At 33.4% G+C, this 18,772-nt stretch overlaps 2 protein-coding genes across 2 annotated transcripts in view; one reads left to right on the top strand and one right to left on the bottom strand.

Annotated features, from left to right (window-relative positions):
* The window catches only part of LOC132552176 (glycogen debranching enzyme-like), a 34,541-nt gene extending 21,189 nt beyond the window's left edge, over positions 1-13,352 (bottom strand). The window contains exons 1-8 of the mRNA XM_060216320.1: positions 13,252-13,352; positions 7,110-7,246; positions 6,765-6,987; positions 3,659-4,229; positions 3,219-3,327; positions 2,568-2,685; positions 1,487-1,699; positions 670-809 (exon numbers count right to left, since the gene is read on the bottom strand). Of these exons, the coding sequence (XP_060072303.1) occupies positions 670-809; positions 1,487-1,699; positions 2,568-2,685; positions 3,219-3,327; positions 3,659-4,229; positions 6,765-6,987; positions 7,110-7,188 (1,453 nt within the window). The 5' untranslated portion in view covers positions 7,189-7,246; positions 13,252-13,352. The remainder of the gene's footprint in view (positions 1-669; positions 810-1,486; positions 1,700-2,567; positions 2,686-3,218; positions 3,328-3,658; positions 4,230-6,764; positions 6,988-7,109; positions 7,247-13,251) is intronic.
* A 284-nt stretch (positions 13,353-13,636) lies between these two features.
* LOC132552181 (coiled-coil domain-containing protein 130 homolog) lies at positions 13,637-18,469 on the top strand. Its single transcript, XM_060216328.1, has 7 exons — positions 13,637-13,655; positions 14,569-14,702; positions 15,633-15,807; positions 16,161-16,245; positions 17,135-17,307; positions 17,569-17,707; positions 17,894-18,469. The coding sequence occupies exons 1-7, from the start codon at positions 13,653-13,655 to the stop codon at positions 18,433-18,435; spliced, it is 1,251 nt and encodes a 416-aa protein (XP_060072311.1). The 5' UTR covers positions 13,637-13,652; the 3' UTR covers positions 18,436-18,469.
* The last annotated feature ends 303 nt before the right edge of the window (positions 18,470-18,772 follow it).

Raw genomic sequence — 18,772 nt, 5'->3', positions numbered from 1 at the left:
ACTCTGAAATACATAGAGTGTCACCCCAGTTTCAAGTAAAGAGCCTTCCCTCTCTAGACCTAACTCAAGGAGGCCAACTCCTGTTAAGCCAAATTTCTTTTGTCTTAACAGGAGGAATTTAAAAATTGACCTCTATTTCCACTACTGGGTCCCAATCCACTAACTCCTTGGGACAACAGACACTGCATCACAGCCTAGGTTCACTGGTCCTTAGGTCAAAATGAGCTTAATTTCATTAGTTTTAACCAGTTAATTGCTATAACCCTAAAGGAAATATCAGAACTGAATACAGCAAGTTGTTTGTTTCACTCATCTTATAACATCACATTGCCATACTAGTAAATACCTTTATTTTCAATCTTCATTTGGCATACTATACTGTATCAATTACTAAATTCATTTAAAGACATAATTTACCTGAGTGTAAAGACATAATTTACCTGAGTGTGTGGTGTGTTTATTTCGTACAACCTTGAATTGTTTTGAAAAGCTTTGAACTAATTGTATTTTTCTATTTTTTTTTTTTTTTAAATATTTCAGGTAAGTTAAGACAGGCTAGTTGCAAAGGAGATGAAAATTGATACCTTACAAGGCTTTTTATCAAGATTCTAGAAAAATCTGCAAGTAAAAATCTTCAACAAAAGAACTTGATGTGGAATGTCTTGTTACCTGGCTCAGCAAAGTTTCTCAGTGGGTCATCACCTATAACCCAGCCATTAGAAGCCATTATGTGCTTGGCAGCATCTGTATCTATCCTGGCCTTCTCTGTATCCAGGGATGCTATGTAGGAATCAGGCTGAATAAAATAACTGTAAAAATAGTCAAAATTATGATAAAAAGTAATGTAACATACAACAAAAACAAGAGATTTCCTCTGAAAAATAGTATTAAAACAAAAATTAAAAACCTCACTTTTTAATCCTTTTACGACAATCTTGCATTTGGCTGACAAACATGATCAAGACACCCTTTTTAATTATGTAATATGTCACCATTATTATAATTTTTAGCTAGAACCTAGAATTCATGTTAGTATATATTGATATATGCAGTAGAATCTCAACAGACATAACCTGCTGACTAAAAATTCCACTTCCCATATATGACCTAATAAGGTGCATGTAATTGAAGGGCACCCTTTATAAGACTTAAAATTCAGGATTTTTATGAAACAGACTATAGGTCATATGTATGTAGCAGACAGCTTCCAGTTCAACTGAGAGTAAATAGAAATGTGATATTTTTATGTATATATATTTATATATTCTGAATAAAAAGGTAGGGGTAGTAATTTTTTTTAATCATTTCTGAACGCAACTTGACACTCAGCCAAGAAATTTTCCTGAAAATAGGCAGGGGCGCCCTTATTGAGCCATGAGCACTGAAGAGGTTATATACCATATTAGGATAAGTAAGTGCTCTTCCCTGCCCTATCTTCTTTACATATTGTTTGTCTGATTCCATTACACTACCATATGAAGCTTACTTGTGCATCATTGGCGTCTTCACTGTAACTGTTCCCAGCTTTGGCCCATCCCCAGTTAGAAACCTCCATCTTGTGTTGGCTATGAAGTTGTTTACAATAGCATGAATATGGTCTTCCATTTCTTTAATCTTCCCACTATTGAGTTCATGTAATTTCTTTTCCAGTGCAGCACAACAAGCGTTAATTCTCTCATTGGGACTGACATCATCATACCTGAAAATGTTTTCAATAATCTACACCATAAAGCACCTTACTGATCAATACAATAAAATCTTGGTCATAATGTATGTATCTGGGTCATAATGTATGCATCTGGGTCATAATGTATGCATCTTGGTCATAATGTATGCATCTGGGTCATAATGTATGTATCTGGGTCAAAATGTATGCATCTGGGTCATAATGTATGCATCTTGGTCATAATGTATGCATCTGGGTCATAATGTATGTATCTGGGTCATAATGTATGTATCTTGGTAATAATGTATGTAGCTTGGTAATAATGTATGTATCTTGGTAACAATGTATGTAGCTTGGTAATAATGTATGTATCTTGGTAATAATGTATGTGTCTTGGTAATAATGTATGTATCTTGGTCATAATGTATGTATCTTGGTAATAATGTATGTATCTTGGTAACAATGTATGTAGCTTGATAATAATGTATGTATCTAGGTAATAATGTATGTATCTTGGTCATAATGTATGTGTCTTGGTAATAATGTATGTATCTAGGTAACAATGTATGTATCTTGGTAATAATGTATGTATCTTGGTAACAATGTACGTATCTTGGTAACAATATATGTATCTTGGTAACAATGTATGTATCTAGGTAATAATGTATTTGTCTTGGTAATAATGTATGTATCTTAAGAAATCAGGCTTTTGATACACACAATTACACTAGGGTTACACTTAACTACAATAGATGTCAAACATAAAACTTACATTATGATACAATGATCTGTACTATAATGAAGTTTATTTAACAACAGACTACCAAGGTATGGAGTTTAATGTTACAAAATACAGGACAACACTTGTGAGTAGTTTATAAATGTACTATGCTTTACTTACCTGCCAATGTGGTAAAGTCTTAAGGCAGTGTTCATATCTACTGTAGAGCCAAGTCGACGAAACTCAGGGTCCTGAATAATCTCCAGCTTAGGCTTAAATGTCACCACCTCCTTTCCTTCTACAAAGGCAAATGAAGTAAACCATTTACATACCGGACAAAATAAAGAAAATTTGTTTTTCAAAATAAGAAAAATAGAAGGATCCCAAACGTTCATTTTGTATTGAAAAATACAGAGGCAATGGCAAGTAAAAAAAGTTATACAGCAAATATCATGAAACAGAATATTGGTTCCCAGCATTTGTTTACAATGTCAACTAGTGTCAAATTTACCATTTATAGATATGTTTCCTAAACTTTTATAGATAATTGTCAAACTTACCTTCTGTAGTTTACCTGCTTTTTTTTCGAGGTAATGATCAACCCAACCTTCTACAGCTTGCCTAAACATCTTTAAGTAATTATCAAACTTATCTCTTACAGTTTCCTTCAACCTTGTTTTAGGTAATGGTCAACCCAACCTTCTACAGCTTGCCTAAACATCTTTAAGTAATTATCAAGCACATCTCTTACAGCTTCCTTCAACCTTTTTTTTTTTGTCAACGAAACCATCTGTAGTTTTCTTACACAATTTTATTTATTGTCACACTTACCTTCTGTAGCTTTCCTAAACTTTTTTAGGTAATCTTCCACATCCACTGTGTAGAACTCGTATAATTTATGGGGAGGAATAATTTCGGTCATCATCAGATGTCGAACAGCCTGAAACAAATACATACAAAAGCCTTATTTTTTACAATGAACCATAAAAAATAATGCAATCCACACACAAAATTTCTTGATGATGCTGTTAAATTTCCCCCACAAATCTTTATTTTAGCTGTTGACAGTAAAAGTTCCGTAACTTCTCGTTTCAATACTAGTACCTAACATCACTCTCAGACATGTTAAAAAGTGTCTCTACAGTTAGTAATCAATTTTTACATTTTCCCCTCCACAATTTTGCAATTACAGCATATATGAGCGCCATGGTACAACCATAACCAGGATACTATTTTGATTTGTCTTATCAGTAAAAACTTTGGCAATTTACCTCTAAGTGGTAATGTTCTGAAATCTTGGCTGGAACACCTTTGTCCTCCCACTTGCCCTTTGCTACTTCATTGCTGAAGTGACGCAGGATTCTGTCTACCAAGTAAGCTGGCTTCAGATGAGGGGAGTTTACTAGATTATATGCACATTCTGGGTGTTCCTGAAGCCACTTTGAGTCATTGGCTGAGTGATTTAGGACAAGATCAGTCAGAGAAAACACCTTCCATTCCTTCCACATTTTGGTGACAAGTTTCTCCACATCGTTATAAGTATACTTGACACCTGGAGGGCTGTACACAGGACTAAACACCTGGTGGTTGCGAATTGAGTAGGCAGAGTTAGACTGGCCTAATTCCTGTATAGGAGTGAAGTGTATCATGTTATAACCGGTTTCCTTGGCAACACGGAGTCTGCTCTCCCACTCATCGAAAGAACCAAGACATTTGGATAGAACAGTCAGACACTGTACACAGTCAAGTGTAACTTCACTGTCAATATCATCATCGTCGTCAAAGGATAGCGTGGGATCCACCAGGAAGTAACCTTTACCACTGGGCTTGTCCGGAGACGAGCTGTATATCAGAATATTTTCACACCAATTATCTTCTACATAGTCATGTCTACATTAAGAAAAACTGCTAAACATCATTACATTTTATAAAACATGTTTCAATCTCATCAATCAACAAGTCAAGTGAAATACACATCTGTGCTGAGTTTTATAACTGTAGATTGTGCTGAGTTTTATAACTGCTGATTGTGCTGAGATTTCTAACTGTAGATTGTGCTGAGTTTTAAAGCTGTAGATTGTGCTGAGTTTTATAACTGCTGATTGTGCTGAGTTTTATAACTGCTGATTGTGCTGAGTTTTATAACTGTAAATCGTGCTGAGTTTCATAACTGTAGTTGTGCTGAGTTTTGTAATTGTATACTGTGCTGAGTTTTATAACTGTAGATTGTGCTGAGTTTTATAACTGCTGATTGTGCTGAGTTTTGTAATTGTAAACTGTGCTGAGTTTTATAACTGCTGATTGTGCTGAGTTTTATAACTGCTGATTGTGCTGAGTTTTATAACTGCTGATTGTGCTGAGTTTTATAACTGTAAATCGTGCTGAGTTTCATAACTGTAGTTGTGCTGAGTTTTGTAATTGTATACTGTGCTGAGTTTTATAACTGTAGATTGTGCTGAGTTTTATAACTGCTGATTGTGCTGAGTTTTATAACTGTAGATTGTGCTGAGTTTTATAACTGCTGATTGTGCTGAGTTTTATAACTGTAAATCGTGCTGAGTTTCATAACTGTAGTTGTGCTGAGTTTTGTAATTGTAAACTGTGCTGAGTTTTATAACTGCTGATTGTGCTGAGTTTTATAACTGTAAATTGTGCTGAGTTTCATAACTGTAGTTGTGCTGAGTTTTATAACTGTAGATTGTGCTGAGTTTTATAACTGTAGATTGTGCTGAGTTTTATAACTGCTGATTGTGCTGAGTTTTATAACTGTAGATTATACTGAGATTTATAACTGTAGATTGTGCTGAGTTTTATAACTGCTGATTGTGCTGAGTTTTATAACTGCTGATTGTGCTGAGTTTTATAACTGCTGATTGTGCTGAGTTTTATAACTGTAAATTGTGCTGAGTTTCATAACTGTAGTTGTGCTGAGTTTTGTAATTGTAAACTGTGCTGAGTTTTATAACTGTAGATTGTGCTGAGTTTTATAACTGCTGATTGTGCTGAGTTTTATAACTGTAAATTGTGCTGAGTTTCATAACTGTAGTTGTGCTGAGTTTTGTAATTGTAAATTGTGCTGAGCTTGTGCTGAGTTTCATAACTGATGATTGTGCTAGTTTTATAACTGTAGATTCTACTGAGATTTATAACTGTTGATTGTGCTGAGTTTCATAACTGTAGTTGTGCTGAGTTTTATAAACTGTGCTGATAACTGTGCTGAGTTTTATAACTGCTGATTGTGCTGAGTTTTATAACTGTAAATTGTGCTGAGTTTCATAACTGTAGTTGTGCTGAGTTTTGTAATTGTAAATTGTGCTGAGTTTGTGCTGAGTTTTATAACTGATGATTGTGCTAGTTTTATAACTGTAGATTCTACTGAGATTTATAACTGTTGATTGTGCTGAGTTTTATAACTGTAGATTGTGCTGAGTTTTATAACTGCTGATTGTGCTGAGTTTTATAACTGTAGTTGTGCTGAGATTTATAACTGTAGATTGTGCTGAGTTTTATAACTGCTGATTGTGCCGAGTTTTATAACTGCTGATTGTGCTGAGTTTTATAACTGCTGATTGTGCTGAGTTTTATAACTGTAGATTGTGCTGAGTTTTATAACCGTAGATTGTGCTGAGTTTTATAACTGTAGATTGTGCTGAGTTTTAAAGCTGTAGATTGTGCTGAGTTTTATAATTGTAGATCAGTTTGCACTAAAGAAGGTTAACTGTATCATAATGAGGATAGTTAATAAATGACATTCAACAGCGAACTGGACCTTTTGGGAAGAATGTGAAAGCGATACAGACTTACTCTCCCGCAGTAATGCAAATTAATTGCTAACTTGTTTGTTCAACTTCAATACATGTATTGAACACAATTATACAGAAAATGAGCAGGGGAAAAGGTAATGGAAACATATGACCTTTGACTTTTGTATGTGACTTTGACCTTTTGTGAAGGATTAGGAAAAAGTCCCTTATATACAGGTATAAAAATGCATTGATAATTCAGCTGTGTGCTACTTGCCAAAATTAAGATTGAGGCCAGGAAATACAAACATTAAACCCTTTATCATGGGTGAACTTGAACATGGTTAAATAAAATTGCCTCAGTAAGAAGGACACCACTACAAGGTAGCTATGCACATTTTAGAGAAGTGATCATTAGGAAAAGAAATTATTTTTTGAGAAAACAGATACAATTTAACAAAATTGGTAAGAACATTAATATTATTTTTTAAAGACGTTTGTCATCAATCCTTTATGAGGTCAATACTCAATAGAAATTCACTAGCAAATTAAATTTTTCAAAAAATTCAAACTGTGTTGGAATTAACACAATCAGAAATTCCTTAAACTGTATGTATAGTTTACAAGAACATACCTCTCATCAACTGTGAAGTAGTAATTGAAGGAGCCAGCTATATGGATGTTGACTTCTGTGTACACATCGTGTCTGTCTATCCGTGAACCCGACGGTGACCGCCATTTTAATTCATAGTACACCTCCCTATCATAGGCCACATCTTTGGAAGGTGGATGGTTACAGAACACACGCACAGGACTGGCATGGAGAGATGGGCCCATCACAAACCTAAGCACCCACCCTACAACATCACAATAAAATTTTAGACTAGCTCATTCTTACCTATATCTATGAAACCAGGTTAAAAAGACCTGTTCAATATCTCAGTTCAATTTTCTATGTAATTCTCCTGATAGTTCTTACCTTTTTCCAGCCTGAAGAGAGTGCGGGACAAATCCTCCCCTCCATTTAATGTCAGTACTCGAACCTGCTGGATAGGCATGTCTGCACCACAAGCTCGCACACAAACTAAGGTCTGGAACCTAGGAGACAAACTCCCACTAAAAAGTACAAAAACCAGGTATGACACTTGTTGGTAAGTTCTTCATGCAGATTTTTACATAGTTCCTACTGATTGTAAACAACTGTATGCACTTCTGCTGTATACACAACCTGCAGTATAAATCTGAACAGATTTGTTACCACATCATATATGCTGTACACACTCCTTCCTTGCTTAGGAAGGAAGTGATCTGCACCAGTATTCAATTCAGTAGGATGTTTCACATCAATCAGTTCTGAACATTTATATACATATACACAGCTCTAGATCTCTTAATATTCATTACACATATAAACACTGTAAGGTCCTATACTAAAGAGGAAAACCTTTAAATGACAGTAACAGGTACAAGTATATACCATTAAACACTCTTCATCTTTAATGAGTTTTAATGGGGTTAATACTTTATATCAATATTTTCACACTTACTCACACCATATCACAATTCTGTAAGTTTATACATGTATCAGATCCTACCCTTTAAATGGAGGAGCCATACTACGGTCGTTTTAAACCACTTAATTAGGGTCTTGAAATAAATTTCATCTGATAATAAAAAGAAAGTTTTAACATAATATTATGATTATTCAAAATCATTTTAATTATTTAATGTTTACATTGTTACAATAAATATTCTAATTTAAGGATTTATTTGTTTAAATGTGTGTTTACAAATGCAGATAAACGGGATTCAGTTAAATTGTAAATAATTACATTTGATTATCTAATTACAGCAAAGTTAGTTACGCTGTCTTGCATGTCTTTACTATGTGAAATAATTATGTATTACAGCCCAATCTGACATCCTATATCTAGAAGATCTTCAATCCACCGGTTTATAATTAATCCAATTAAATTTCCATAAAAAGTCAGGCAATTTTTTTATTTTCTTACACTGTACATACATTTCTCACATTTAACATTTAGTATTACACATACAAATGTACAATTCACATTTTGCTAAGAGTCACTTACATTTTGAAAAAGAAATTTGGGTGTTATCATTAAAAGGATATTAAATTTTCTTTTTGTTTCATTTTAAATGAATATATTAGCCTTCCAAACTGTCCTGTGCGGGTGTGATAAGTCAACCATTACACCACATGCGTGCTTTTCTATGATTTTGATTTAAACATATTTAATTATTAGTATTAGATAAATGGATCAGAGACAAGTTCTAGCTACTTATGAACTTTTCTCCATAAATGAAATTACAAATAATTAATATATTGCATGTGACACATATTTATACTATAAATATGAAGATAAGTAATTCGTAGACGTACACATGTAAGTTTAAATCATTTTGTCAAAAAGAGGAAAAGATGAGATGATAGGATAGAAAGAAAAGAAGAGAAAAGGAGAAAGCATAGATTTTATATCAATTCTACATCATGCTTTTCCATAGGTACACCTCCTTCAAAAACGGAGCTATGCTAAGTAAGACATTGTTTCATGCTGAGGAAATTCAATTTTATATACATGTATATTCTTTGCATGTTTTTTTGTATTGCGCATAGACAAACCAGACAATAGTTACATGACAGAATCAGATTGCTACAATGTCCCAAATATCAGGTAGCTGCAGACTTTAGGTGGTTCATAGTGCGGTTTTAAGGTATCAAGAATGTGGAATCATTTCCTAATGAACAGAAACCCTGCCAGACATATTGCTGGTGATCATTCAGGAGCTAAAACAAAGTGCCAAGTCTGATTTTAGCTCATGCAGTATGGCATTACAGATTCAAGAATGCCACAACTACTAGGTAGCCACTCAGACAGTTAGGAACTGTGTACATGGTGTTGGTCTAAGGTCAAGTAAACCAGCAATATGAGTTCGCCTCACTGCCCACCATGTCAGCAACTGTTTAGATTGGGTCCAAGCTAACAGCAATTGGGTCCCTTTAGGAATGGGAGCTATTTATTCTTACTAAGGAGTCTAGATTCTGTGCCAACTTCACTTACAGGCACTTTTGAATATGGTACCGAGGAAACTTAGGGAGAGGTTCCAGGCGGGTAATGTTGTGGATAACTTCTATATGCTTAGGTCTGGCAAAAACTTTCAAAAGCACTCACTAGGGGTAAAAAATACTCATTCGGATTAACAACTCACATAACCGGAAAACTGACATGTATGTTTGTGCAAGTTGAAATTTGTGTGTTATTGTTATTACATAACATAATTGTTGGTTGAATTATTTCATCTAATTTCATTCATAAACATATAAACATTATTCAACACATCAAAGTCTGCTGATCAGTGTTTCAGATCACAATTTAGTTGTTACATTTAATCAGTCATTTCAAAGATTCTGTGAACTTGGACTGTTTCCAACACCACAAGGAGTTACATCTAATCCGATCTACATATATTACATACTTGGCAAGATATAATGTTCAAATATGCTAATGTAAACATTGCTAAAATAGCCTTTCTTTAACTACAATTGTCACCTTTTTGTGAATGAATCCATGTATAAGCTTAAGATCATTTTGGTTACCGTTATCATTTGATTTAAATGTGTCAAGACAACTGTCTTGAATTTTCTTAGACTGACCAGTAAAAAATCAATCCCATTTTCTATGAGCCGTTTTTTATTCATGCTTACATGTATCCCAAAATGTTCGAGCGTTACCACAGCAGCACATACGGCAATCATGGTCGATGAAACACTTGTTTTGTCATGTGATCTTGTTTTATACTTGAAATGGCAAAAACTCACCTGCTGAGTTTTTACAATTTATTATAGTGGATTTTTGCAAAAGGAATGCATGAATGGCAAGTCATCAGGATGGGTGGACAAGCGTTTTTACCAAGCCCTGATCATGATACACATACTGTGGCAGAGCTTCAGTGATGGTGTTGGGAGGTATAGAAGTCTTTGTGTAAAGATTGACCTCTAGGTCTTTTACAATGGTACGTACCCTTATAGCCCAGATTTATTGTGATAAATCTTAGATCTCTAGAGCTAAGATGGATAGTAATGCTACATCACATAGAGCAAGGATAACAAATTAGTATATATCTAGACCAAGAGACTATTCAACAAATGAATTAGCCTACCCTCAGATCTAAATTACATTAAGCATGTGTAATGACACTCCAGGAACAGCTTTTATAGCTGAGTGGAATGCTATCTCCCAAAACCAGACATGTAATCTCATTTTAAAAACAGTTTAAAATTATGATTCTTAAGAATAAGTATTGTTCAAGCAATGTTTTCTAGAAAATAAACTGTACCTCATTTTTACCTATTTTAACAGTAACATTTTCAAGTATATCATTTCTGGACTGTTATATTGAAATGTTTTTTCTAATGAATTAATAATAAACCAATCTATTTTTAAAAGATAATCACAGTATAAATCAAATACAACATTTGTATTCAGATAAACACAAAAAAACTACATGTAAGCAGAATGTGAGCAGAATATTACACTCCATTTCCATATCTTATTAATTTCTCCAGCTAGATCTAGAATTTCCATGAATATATTCCATGGCATCTTAACAGGAATCTTTTAAAGAAAGCTTTACATGGGGCCCAATGATATTAATGGTTTCAGAAAGTAAATCAAGCAAATTTTACCTTTTAATGGGTCGAAATTAATTTCATTTATCCAAACATCAAAATCTTCATGTTAAAACTCCACGCTAAAAATTATACAAAAAAAATGGATAATTTTTACTGCATTTCCAGTCCATCTATCTAGATCTTTCCTTTTAACAGTATATTCATCTGAGCTTATCAGGTAACCTTGGATATGTGTTAGAAGTATTTCTTGCTGTTTCATTCCTGACACAATCTAATCTGAATAGGTATGAAGATTTTTGACCTTCAATATTTGCAAAAAATTTTACAAAGAGATGGTCAGAATGGCAAAAGCACTATTTTTCTTGTTCTAATCGGTAGAAAACTTTATCTTTTTGACACATTCGACTCTTGTGATCTAAATATCACATAGGTCTATTCATTTCACAAACTTTGTCAGTTCTCATTCCAGGAATCTACTACTAGATATCATGATTGTAAGTCTTCTGGTTTGAAGTTGTTTGAGTATTTTAACAAATTGTGACCACAAATATGGATCAAGGTCAATTCCCTATGTAAACTTAATCAGATTTCATTCCCTGAAACTTTTCACCAATATCACGTCCCTGCACCAATTTTATCCTTCTGGAGAAATAGTTTGAAGAAAAGTTCAAAGTCATAATATTCTTCTAGCAATCAGACAAAACTAAAAAAAATCATAAATAAAGATGTTTTAGTCTTGTGATCACCCTCAATATCAAAATAGGAAATAAGGGGAAAAATACCTCTGCTACATTCTTAAAAATTAGCAATTAGAATTGGCAAACATGCAAAAAATTTATTTTTCTAGCCACATTTTCTTTGGATCAACCTAAAATGTGATATTCTTACAGATATTTTATGCCTCAATTCGCCCTATAAACAAAAATATTATACTTAAGTCATGGAAATTCTATACAAATCTAGCTAGACTGATTTATAAATGTAAGCTTGATCATGACTGAACCATAACAGGTTTGCTTTTATTCACTTAATAATGTAAAATATTGGTGTTTATTTTAAAATCAAGGATAAGTAAGCCAAACAAAGCAATGGAATTCTGATTCCAGCAGATATTATCAGTGAACAGCATACATACCTGTGTACATACCAAATACTTCACATACAACTATGATCAATTGAATGACTTAATACAGGTTTCCTTATTGTGCTATATTTAGACAGACTAATCTTATACTGGCACAGGCTATTTCAATCAATTTCAACTGTCCAAACTGACCATAGGAAATATATTTTGATGCTGGAAATAGTCTTAAAAGTTGTTAGAAAAAGTAATAGTTCTTAAAATGTACAACCATTTATTGGTGAAATTGTGCTGAATATCATTTTAATGGAAACTAAATCACACATATTCTAAACTTTTTAAAAGTCTTTATTAGCATTATTTTATTCACTATGTACATGTTGAGGCATTTTTTCAAACAATGTACCTCTGTAATGACCTCTGTAACAATGGGGCCCAAGTATATATAGGGACTCTAGATAATACTTGGCACTGATTTTCATACGCATAGCTGTAACCCCTGGAAACTTTTGAACAAGTTCTTTCCTGGAGGGGTAAATACTAGCTGCAATATACTGCTGGGCTCAACAGAACTTCTCTTTAATCTGCTCAGTTGGTTAAGCATCAGACATGCAAGTCCTGGGTCCTGGGTTCAAATCCTATTGGAAATGACTTCTGCTACAATCAGCCAACAGCCACGTGGTAGTACCTTGTGCTACCACTTTGAACATCATATTTCTTACATAAAGAAGTATCCTGGGCATTGCCATAGCTAGCATCAGCAAAATTAAAGGACATATTGATGTAACCACACACCTCAAGAGTCAGATCTTTAACTGTCTGTGGTAGCCCACCGCTATACCTGATGTGTTATTGCATGATACATATATATATATATATTGTAAAGCGGCATTCTTGTGAGTTTCTTTGCGTAGCTTTTAACATTCTATGAAATCAATATGGTGTTGTCTTCAAATCTGAATTTACACTGGAGAATCGATATTTTTTAATTGAGTCGGCAACGTTTCTAAGATTTAACCTTTCAAAACTCAATGGAGCAAATTGTCTCAAACAGGTAGATATGAAACTAGTTTGGGGTGAAACGCCCAGCATAATGATATGTAATAAAATGTATATGTATTTGAGTCGTAATAAGATTGACTAATATGTCTTTTAATAGTTGCCCACTTGTATAATGTTCGCAATTAGTATCAAATGAGTGTATATTTGACTTTGCATGGACAGTACGTAACGTCCAAGCGATTAGTCTTCCTGTTACCGGCCCCTATCACTGCACCGACAGATCAACATTTCGATCCCGTTTGGAAACGAATATTTGTTGCTATCATGGAAAGTTTTCTACGCATATTTATTACCAAACACAAGTGTTCTCACATAAACACTTACCTGCACAATTACTTATTCTTCATAGAGAGGCACTGTCATCAGCGAATTTCAGCTTACTGACAGTTGACAGATATCAAAATTGAAGGAACCCGGGCACTTCGTAACCTTTCAAGGTCAACTTCAAAAATACGAAAGTAGCAGTGACCTTGAGACTATAGATACTATTTATAAATATTCTACCATGAATTTTCCTGCTATTTTCAATCGTAAAGAATATTGTTGACTTTTGAAACAACTACACTGATGTATAAGTATTTACAAAGAATATTAAATACACATGAAATAAAAGCTAGCTCCGCGCTAAAGTTTACAACCTGAATAATCCATACAACGTCAGACGTACGTGTCTGCAAGGGGAACTAATCACGTTGTCTTGGTAGTCCTCACCACTCACATTCAGCATGGTAGGCGACTCAACTTGTTTCGAAGTTTTCATATAATTTTTGTTTGTTTGAGACGCCTCCGAATAGGCTACGAAACAGTGACAGTCTTTCTCACTCTCTGTTAGGCATACAACAGTTGTGTACTGTGCCTACTAAGACTGTTACTTAAAGATAATCACGTTGACATGTTGATGCATAGGGGATTACGTCTGGTGTATTGAAAGTAACTCTGATGGCAGTTGTTAAAGCTAGCCAAAAGGAAATTTTTTATGCCACATTCTCTTCATTGCTCGATTTTTTATGATAAATATTCCAAAGGCTTTTAAAAATATTTGGTATGAGAGTTAAGTTCCGGTTAGCTCAGTTGATAGTAGAGATGAGACAGTGATCAGATATACTCGATTATCTAATTGTTTACCCTCTCTGATCCAATGATGAATGATGGTTTTCACAATCGATCATCAACACTGTAAAGTTTTCTTGTGTTGAAGTGAAAACAACATTCATATCATGCATGAAAAAATTGTCAATTTTCAGTAATATTCATTATTATCCTTTTTCTGGGTAAGTGAGGTAGATCGATGGTGTGTATACATAGCACACTTGAAGATTCAGGGATCAACATATGTGTATAGTGCTGAATTCCTCCAGCTACATATACTTGTGTGAAATATTTTCCAAGTTTTCTTTTGGTTTTGACATTATCACCCAGTTATGCATTTATATTTATTTTCACCAGTATATGAATGTTAATTGTATATAAAGATGTCTTGTGATCTACATTTTGAAAATCATTTGGAAGTGATGAAATTAAAGCACAAGTATGTTAAGAATGACTTACACGAAAATTAAAAAAAATAGACATTGGTTTATGAAAGATGGAAGAGTTGATTTTTCATTCATTCATTAATCAGAATTACAATTCTTTTCATAGGCTGAAAGAAAATCTGTGAACAAATATTACCCTCCTGATTGGGACCCAAGCAAAGGGTCTGTCAACAAGCACTTCGGTCAGCACCCACTAAGGGACAGAGCTCGGAAACTCAAACAGGGGATTCTTGTCATTAGGTAAAATATGATTATACAAATGCATACTCTTTAATGTAGACTTTGTATACGTTTCCTGATTCAGGGCATCTCATATAAAAACTTTTTTTTTAAAAGTTTTTGAAATGACAATATGCACAATGGACATATTGAAAGGCAGACTGTTTCATAATTAAAACCTAAATTAACTGTAAAATGGACAAGAAATATATTTCTGAACTTTCTCTGCCTGAAAGAAATGTTGCTTAATTGAATTAGTTTTGTCCCATTTTGCAGTTGATATAGCTCTATATGCTCCAGTTTGGAATATGAGAAAAGGGAGGTAATTAAGTTAAAAAAGTTGATATTTTTTAAATCTTTGGTGAAAGTAGAAAGACCATGATGTGTTCCTTTCCTTAGCTAAACAATGGACAGAATGTTGCTTCTTTTCAACGCTTCTGAAGTTGATGTTATTTAAGTGTTACACAGTTGTAAGATTGTATTTATTTTATTTAACAACATATATGTAGATTAGATAGGAGGCCATTCTCAAAAATACAAATATAACAATTAATATTGTTGTTATTCTTTAAGGATTTTATAGGAAAAGTTTTTGTGTAGAAAAATATGTATGTGAAAATTGATCCAGATTGATTTTTTTAAATGTATGAGTGTATGTATTGTGCTATCAAACATCAGGTTTTGGCATATGAAGTGATGTTTCAGTCATAAGTTGATATTTCAAACTGACAATTTGTAGAAAAGAAAATGTTGCCAAATCTTTGTTGTCATTGGATTTAAGCAAGTACTGTTATTTACAGTACACATTCAGTTGTTAGTGTTGGGGGAAAAAAAATTGCCTATAAATTCAGTAACATACTTTACAACTGGGAAAATTCCAACAATTTTGTAGAGTTGAATACTTTACTTCTATCTTTTAGCCAATATTTGCTGTATGTGTGTTTTTGATAGGTTTGAGTTGCCCTACAACATCTGGTGTGGAGGTTGTAATAAGCCTGTAGCGATGGGAGTGAGGTACAATGCTGAGAAGTCCAAAGTGGGCAACTACTATACAACGCCTATTTACAAGTTTCGAATGAAGTGTCACTTGTGTGATAACCACTTTGAAATACAGACAGACCCTAAGGTAACCAACAGGTTCACACTAAAATGAATGAGTGAATGTGGTATATATCATCAAATTACAAGCGAAAACAAAAATAAACTTTTATTTAGAAAAATATGGATATTGCTACTTCTTGTATTTATTGTTTTAATCTTCATTTAATTTTGTCAAATTTGAGTTTTCTTAAATCCACTTAAATTTAAGCAAATCTCAATAATTTAACATTATGTTACCAAAATTTTCATCAAAAGAAATAAGTATATAAAGATAATTAAATATAACCAATACTACTATTGTATAAAATCATGAAGATAATGGTACCAGGTAATATTTATTACATAGAGCACTCAAGGATTTGTATTCCTTTTTCCAAGAACCATGACTATGTGATCTTAAATGGAGCGCGTCGGAAAGAACAAAGATGGGATCCTAAAGACAATGAACAAATCGTACCTGAAGGTTAGACCTGATTATGTTCTATAAAAAAATGAGCATTATTTGAATTAAACATTATCTATGAGAGTTTTTTTTTTATTTAGTTAGCTACACTTGCAATAAATATAGGTAATAATGTAAGATTCATTTAAAATTTATTTAAAATCTGGAAAACAATGATATACTATTTTTAGTGCCTGTAATAACTTTTTATTTAAAGTATTAGAAGTACATTAAAAGTAATTTTGATATTTATGTTAAATGTAAGTTTTACCTTCACAAGTATTGCAATAAAGACATACATGTGAACATGACTTTTGAATACAAGGTAGGTATTAGATACAGGTTAAATCAAATAAGGAATTAAAGTAAGTGAAATGTTAACTCCAAAACTGGATAAAGGGAGAGCATTATGTTAAATGAAATGGATTAAAGGGCGCTGGAAAGAGTGACATCACAGTAAGGTTGATCAATATCAATGTTTCTAAACTTATTCAGTGCTGTTCCATTTAAACAAATTATTAAGGATCTATAGATGTGTATTGCACCAACATTTTGCTAATGGGGGAAACGAAATACCATTTAAAAGCATAACCAAATGCATTTCAGTCTTTATGCAAGTCTCACAGACAAATGGTATATCTAATTAAGTGGTTTGACAATAAATTCTGAATGGTGATGTAACAATAAAAATCATCAGGGTTATTGTAACTTCACAATATTACTAATTTTTCATTCCTATTAACATACTCCTATTGTTTGATGGCAGTTTAATTTGAAATTTAGATAAAAAGAGTTATTTGAAACCATTAAAAATTCTTTTAATTTTATATATTGTAACCTTATATATCCCAGTGGTAAAATTAAGATAGGATAGTATGTCAATGTAATAAATTTTGACTTTTCCATGCAGATAAAGCTACACAGAAGAAGCTGGCTACTGATGCCATGTATAAACTAGAGCATGGATCAGATGACAAGGACGCCGGTAAATCTCGGGTGATGAACCTAGGCCAGATAGAAGGCCAAAGGGGGCAGTGGAAGGATGACTATATGATCAACAAATTGGCAAGGGAAAAATTTAGGGTATGTCTTTCCTCTCCTCCATGCTTCACCCCTTATTGTGAACTACTGAGTATCTGTGTGAATGTTCATTTGCAGTATGTATGAGTAATTGGAATTATATGAATTTAAAGAGGATTGGTTAAGTGAAAATTTAATACAGTCACAATATTTGAATCCATTCAGTGTTTCTTGTGTCAGAGACAAAGAAAGTATCCACAGTTGTAAGAAAAATGTAAATTAAAGATTAAAAATAAAATTTACAGTTTCCATATTTTCTATTAGATGGAGAAAAAGCATATCAAAGAAGCACAGGCTTTGGATGACAAACTTCTGGAAAAGTCTTCTCTAGATATACAACTGGTCGAGGAGGATGAAGCAGATGTACGACTGGCTGGACTTCTGAAATATACTGCCACCGAATGTAAGTTGTTTGGCATCACAATTATAGTCAGTAACGAAAGATGTATATTGTTTTACTGAAAGATTTGATTTGTTAGAAAATGTGATGAAAGATGAAAGTTTATTGTTTGACCTTATAGAAGAAAAATATTTCATGATCATTTTTTATAAAAAGTTTGTCATTTAAAACATTTTTGTTTCATTTCAGCGTTCGATGAAAAGCAGCAACAGAAAAGAAAAGAAATAGAACAGAAACCAATATTCCAAGGTGTGTCTGTGACAAATGAATCCAAACCAACATCAACTAAAGACAAAACAAAGGAATTAATCAAACAAAAGTTTGCAGGCAAAATAAGTACAAATAGAATCAATGTGTTTAATTCCCCTGCTATAATGTCCAAAACAGAAAAGCAGCATTTGAAGCAGTCCTTGGGAGTTCGCAAACGATTGTCTACACCTGAACAAGAAAGAGTTAACTCCCCTGGAACGTCAGCTATGCATGGCTCAGTTGCAGATGTAACTACTAGTGGTAATGATCAGAGAGGAAAAAACAACTGTGATAATAACAATATTGAAGACTCAAGTTCCAGTGACTTTTCGAAGACAGTTGACAAGTCATGTGACAATGATGTATTGAACAATGACAGCACCAGCTCTCCTGGTCCTGTTTCTGCCAATACAATAGGGCTCGGTCTTGTGTGTACTTACAGTGATTCAGACAACACAGATAGCTCCAGTGATAGTTTGTAACACTTGCTGAAATAAAATTCTTTAAAAAAAGTCACTCCTTTGTTTTTTAACTTTTAATTTTTGTTTCCTTCAATTCAACAGTGGTTGTTAAGTAGACCGACAAGGAGGAGGGAGGAGATAGAATGCTAATGGAAAAAAAGGAATGTTGGTTCTCATTAAAGAAATTGCTGAGTTGATATTCATAATAATGATCAAGATATATGTACCTAATTCTAACTTCCGAGAGGTCATCAACGTCATTTTATCATTGTATAGTAGATCCAAGAATATCCTTACAGCAGAGGAGCTGTCAAAATCATTGTATCATGATATTGTAGATCCAAGAATATCCATACAT

The sequence above is a fragment of the Ylistrum balloti genome, unplaced genomic scaffold (genome assembly GCF_031769215.1).
Source record: "Ylistrum balloti isolate Yb309-2 unplaced genomic scaffold, AGI_CSIRO_Ybal_v1 Utg370240, whole genome shotgun sequence".
Lineage (NCBI taxonomy): Eukaryota > Metazoa > Mollusca > Bivalvia > Pectinida > Pectinidae > Ylistrum > Ylistrum balloti.
Note: the sequence above shows the minus strand (reverse complement) of the source record. Positions and strands in the feature narration are given on the sequence as shown.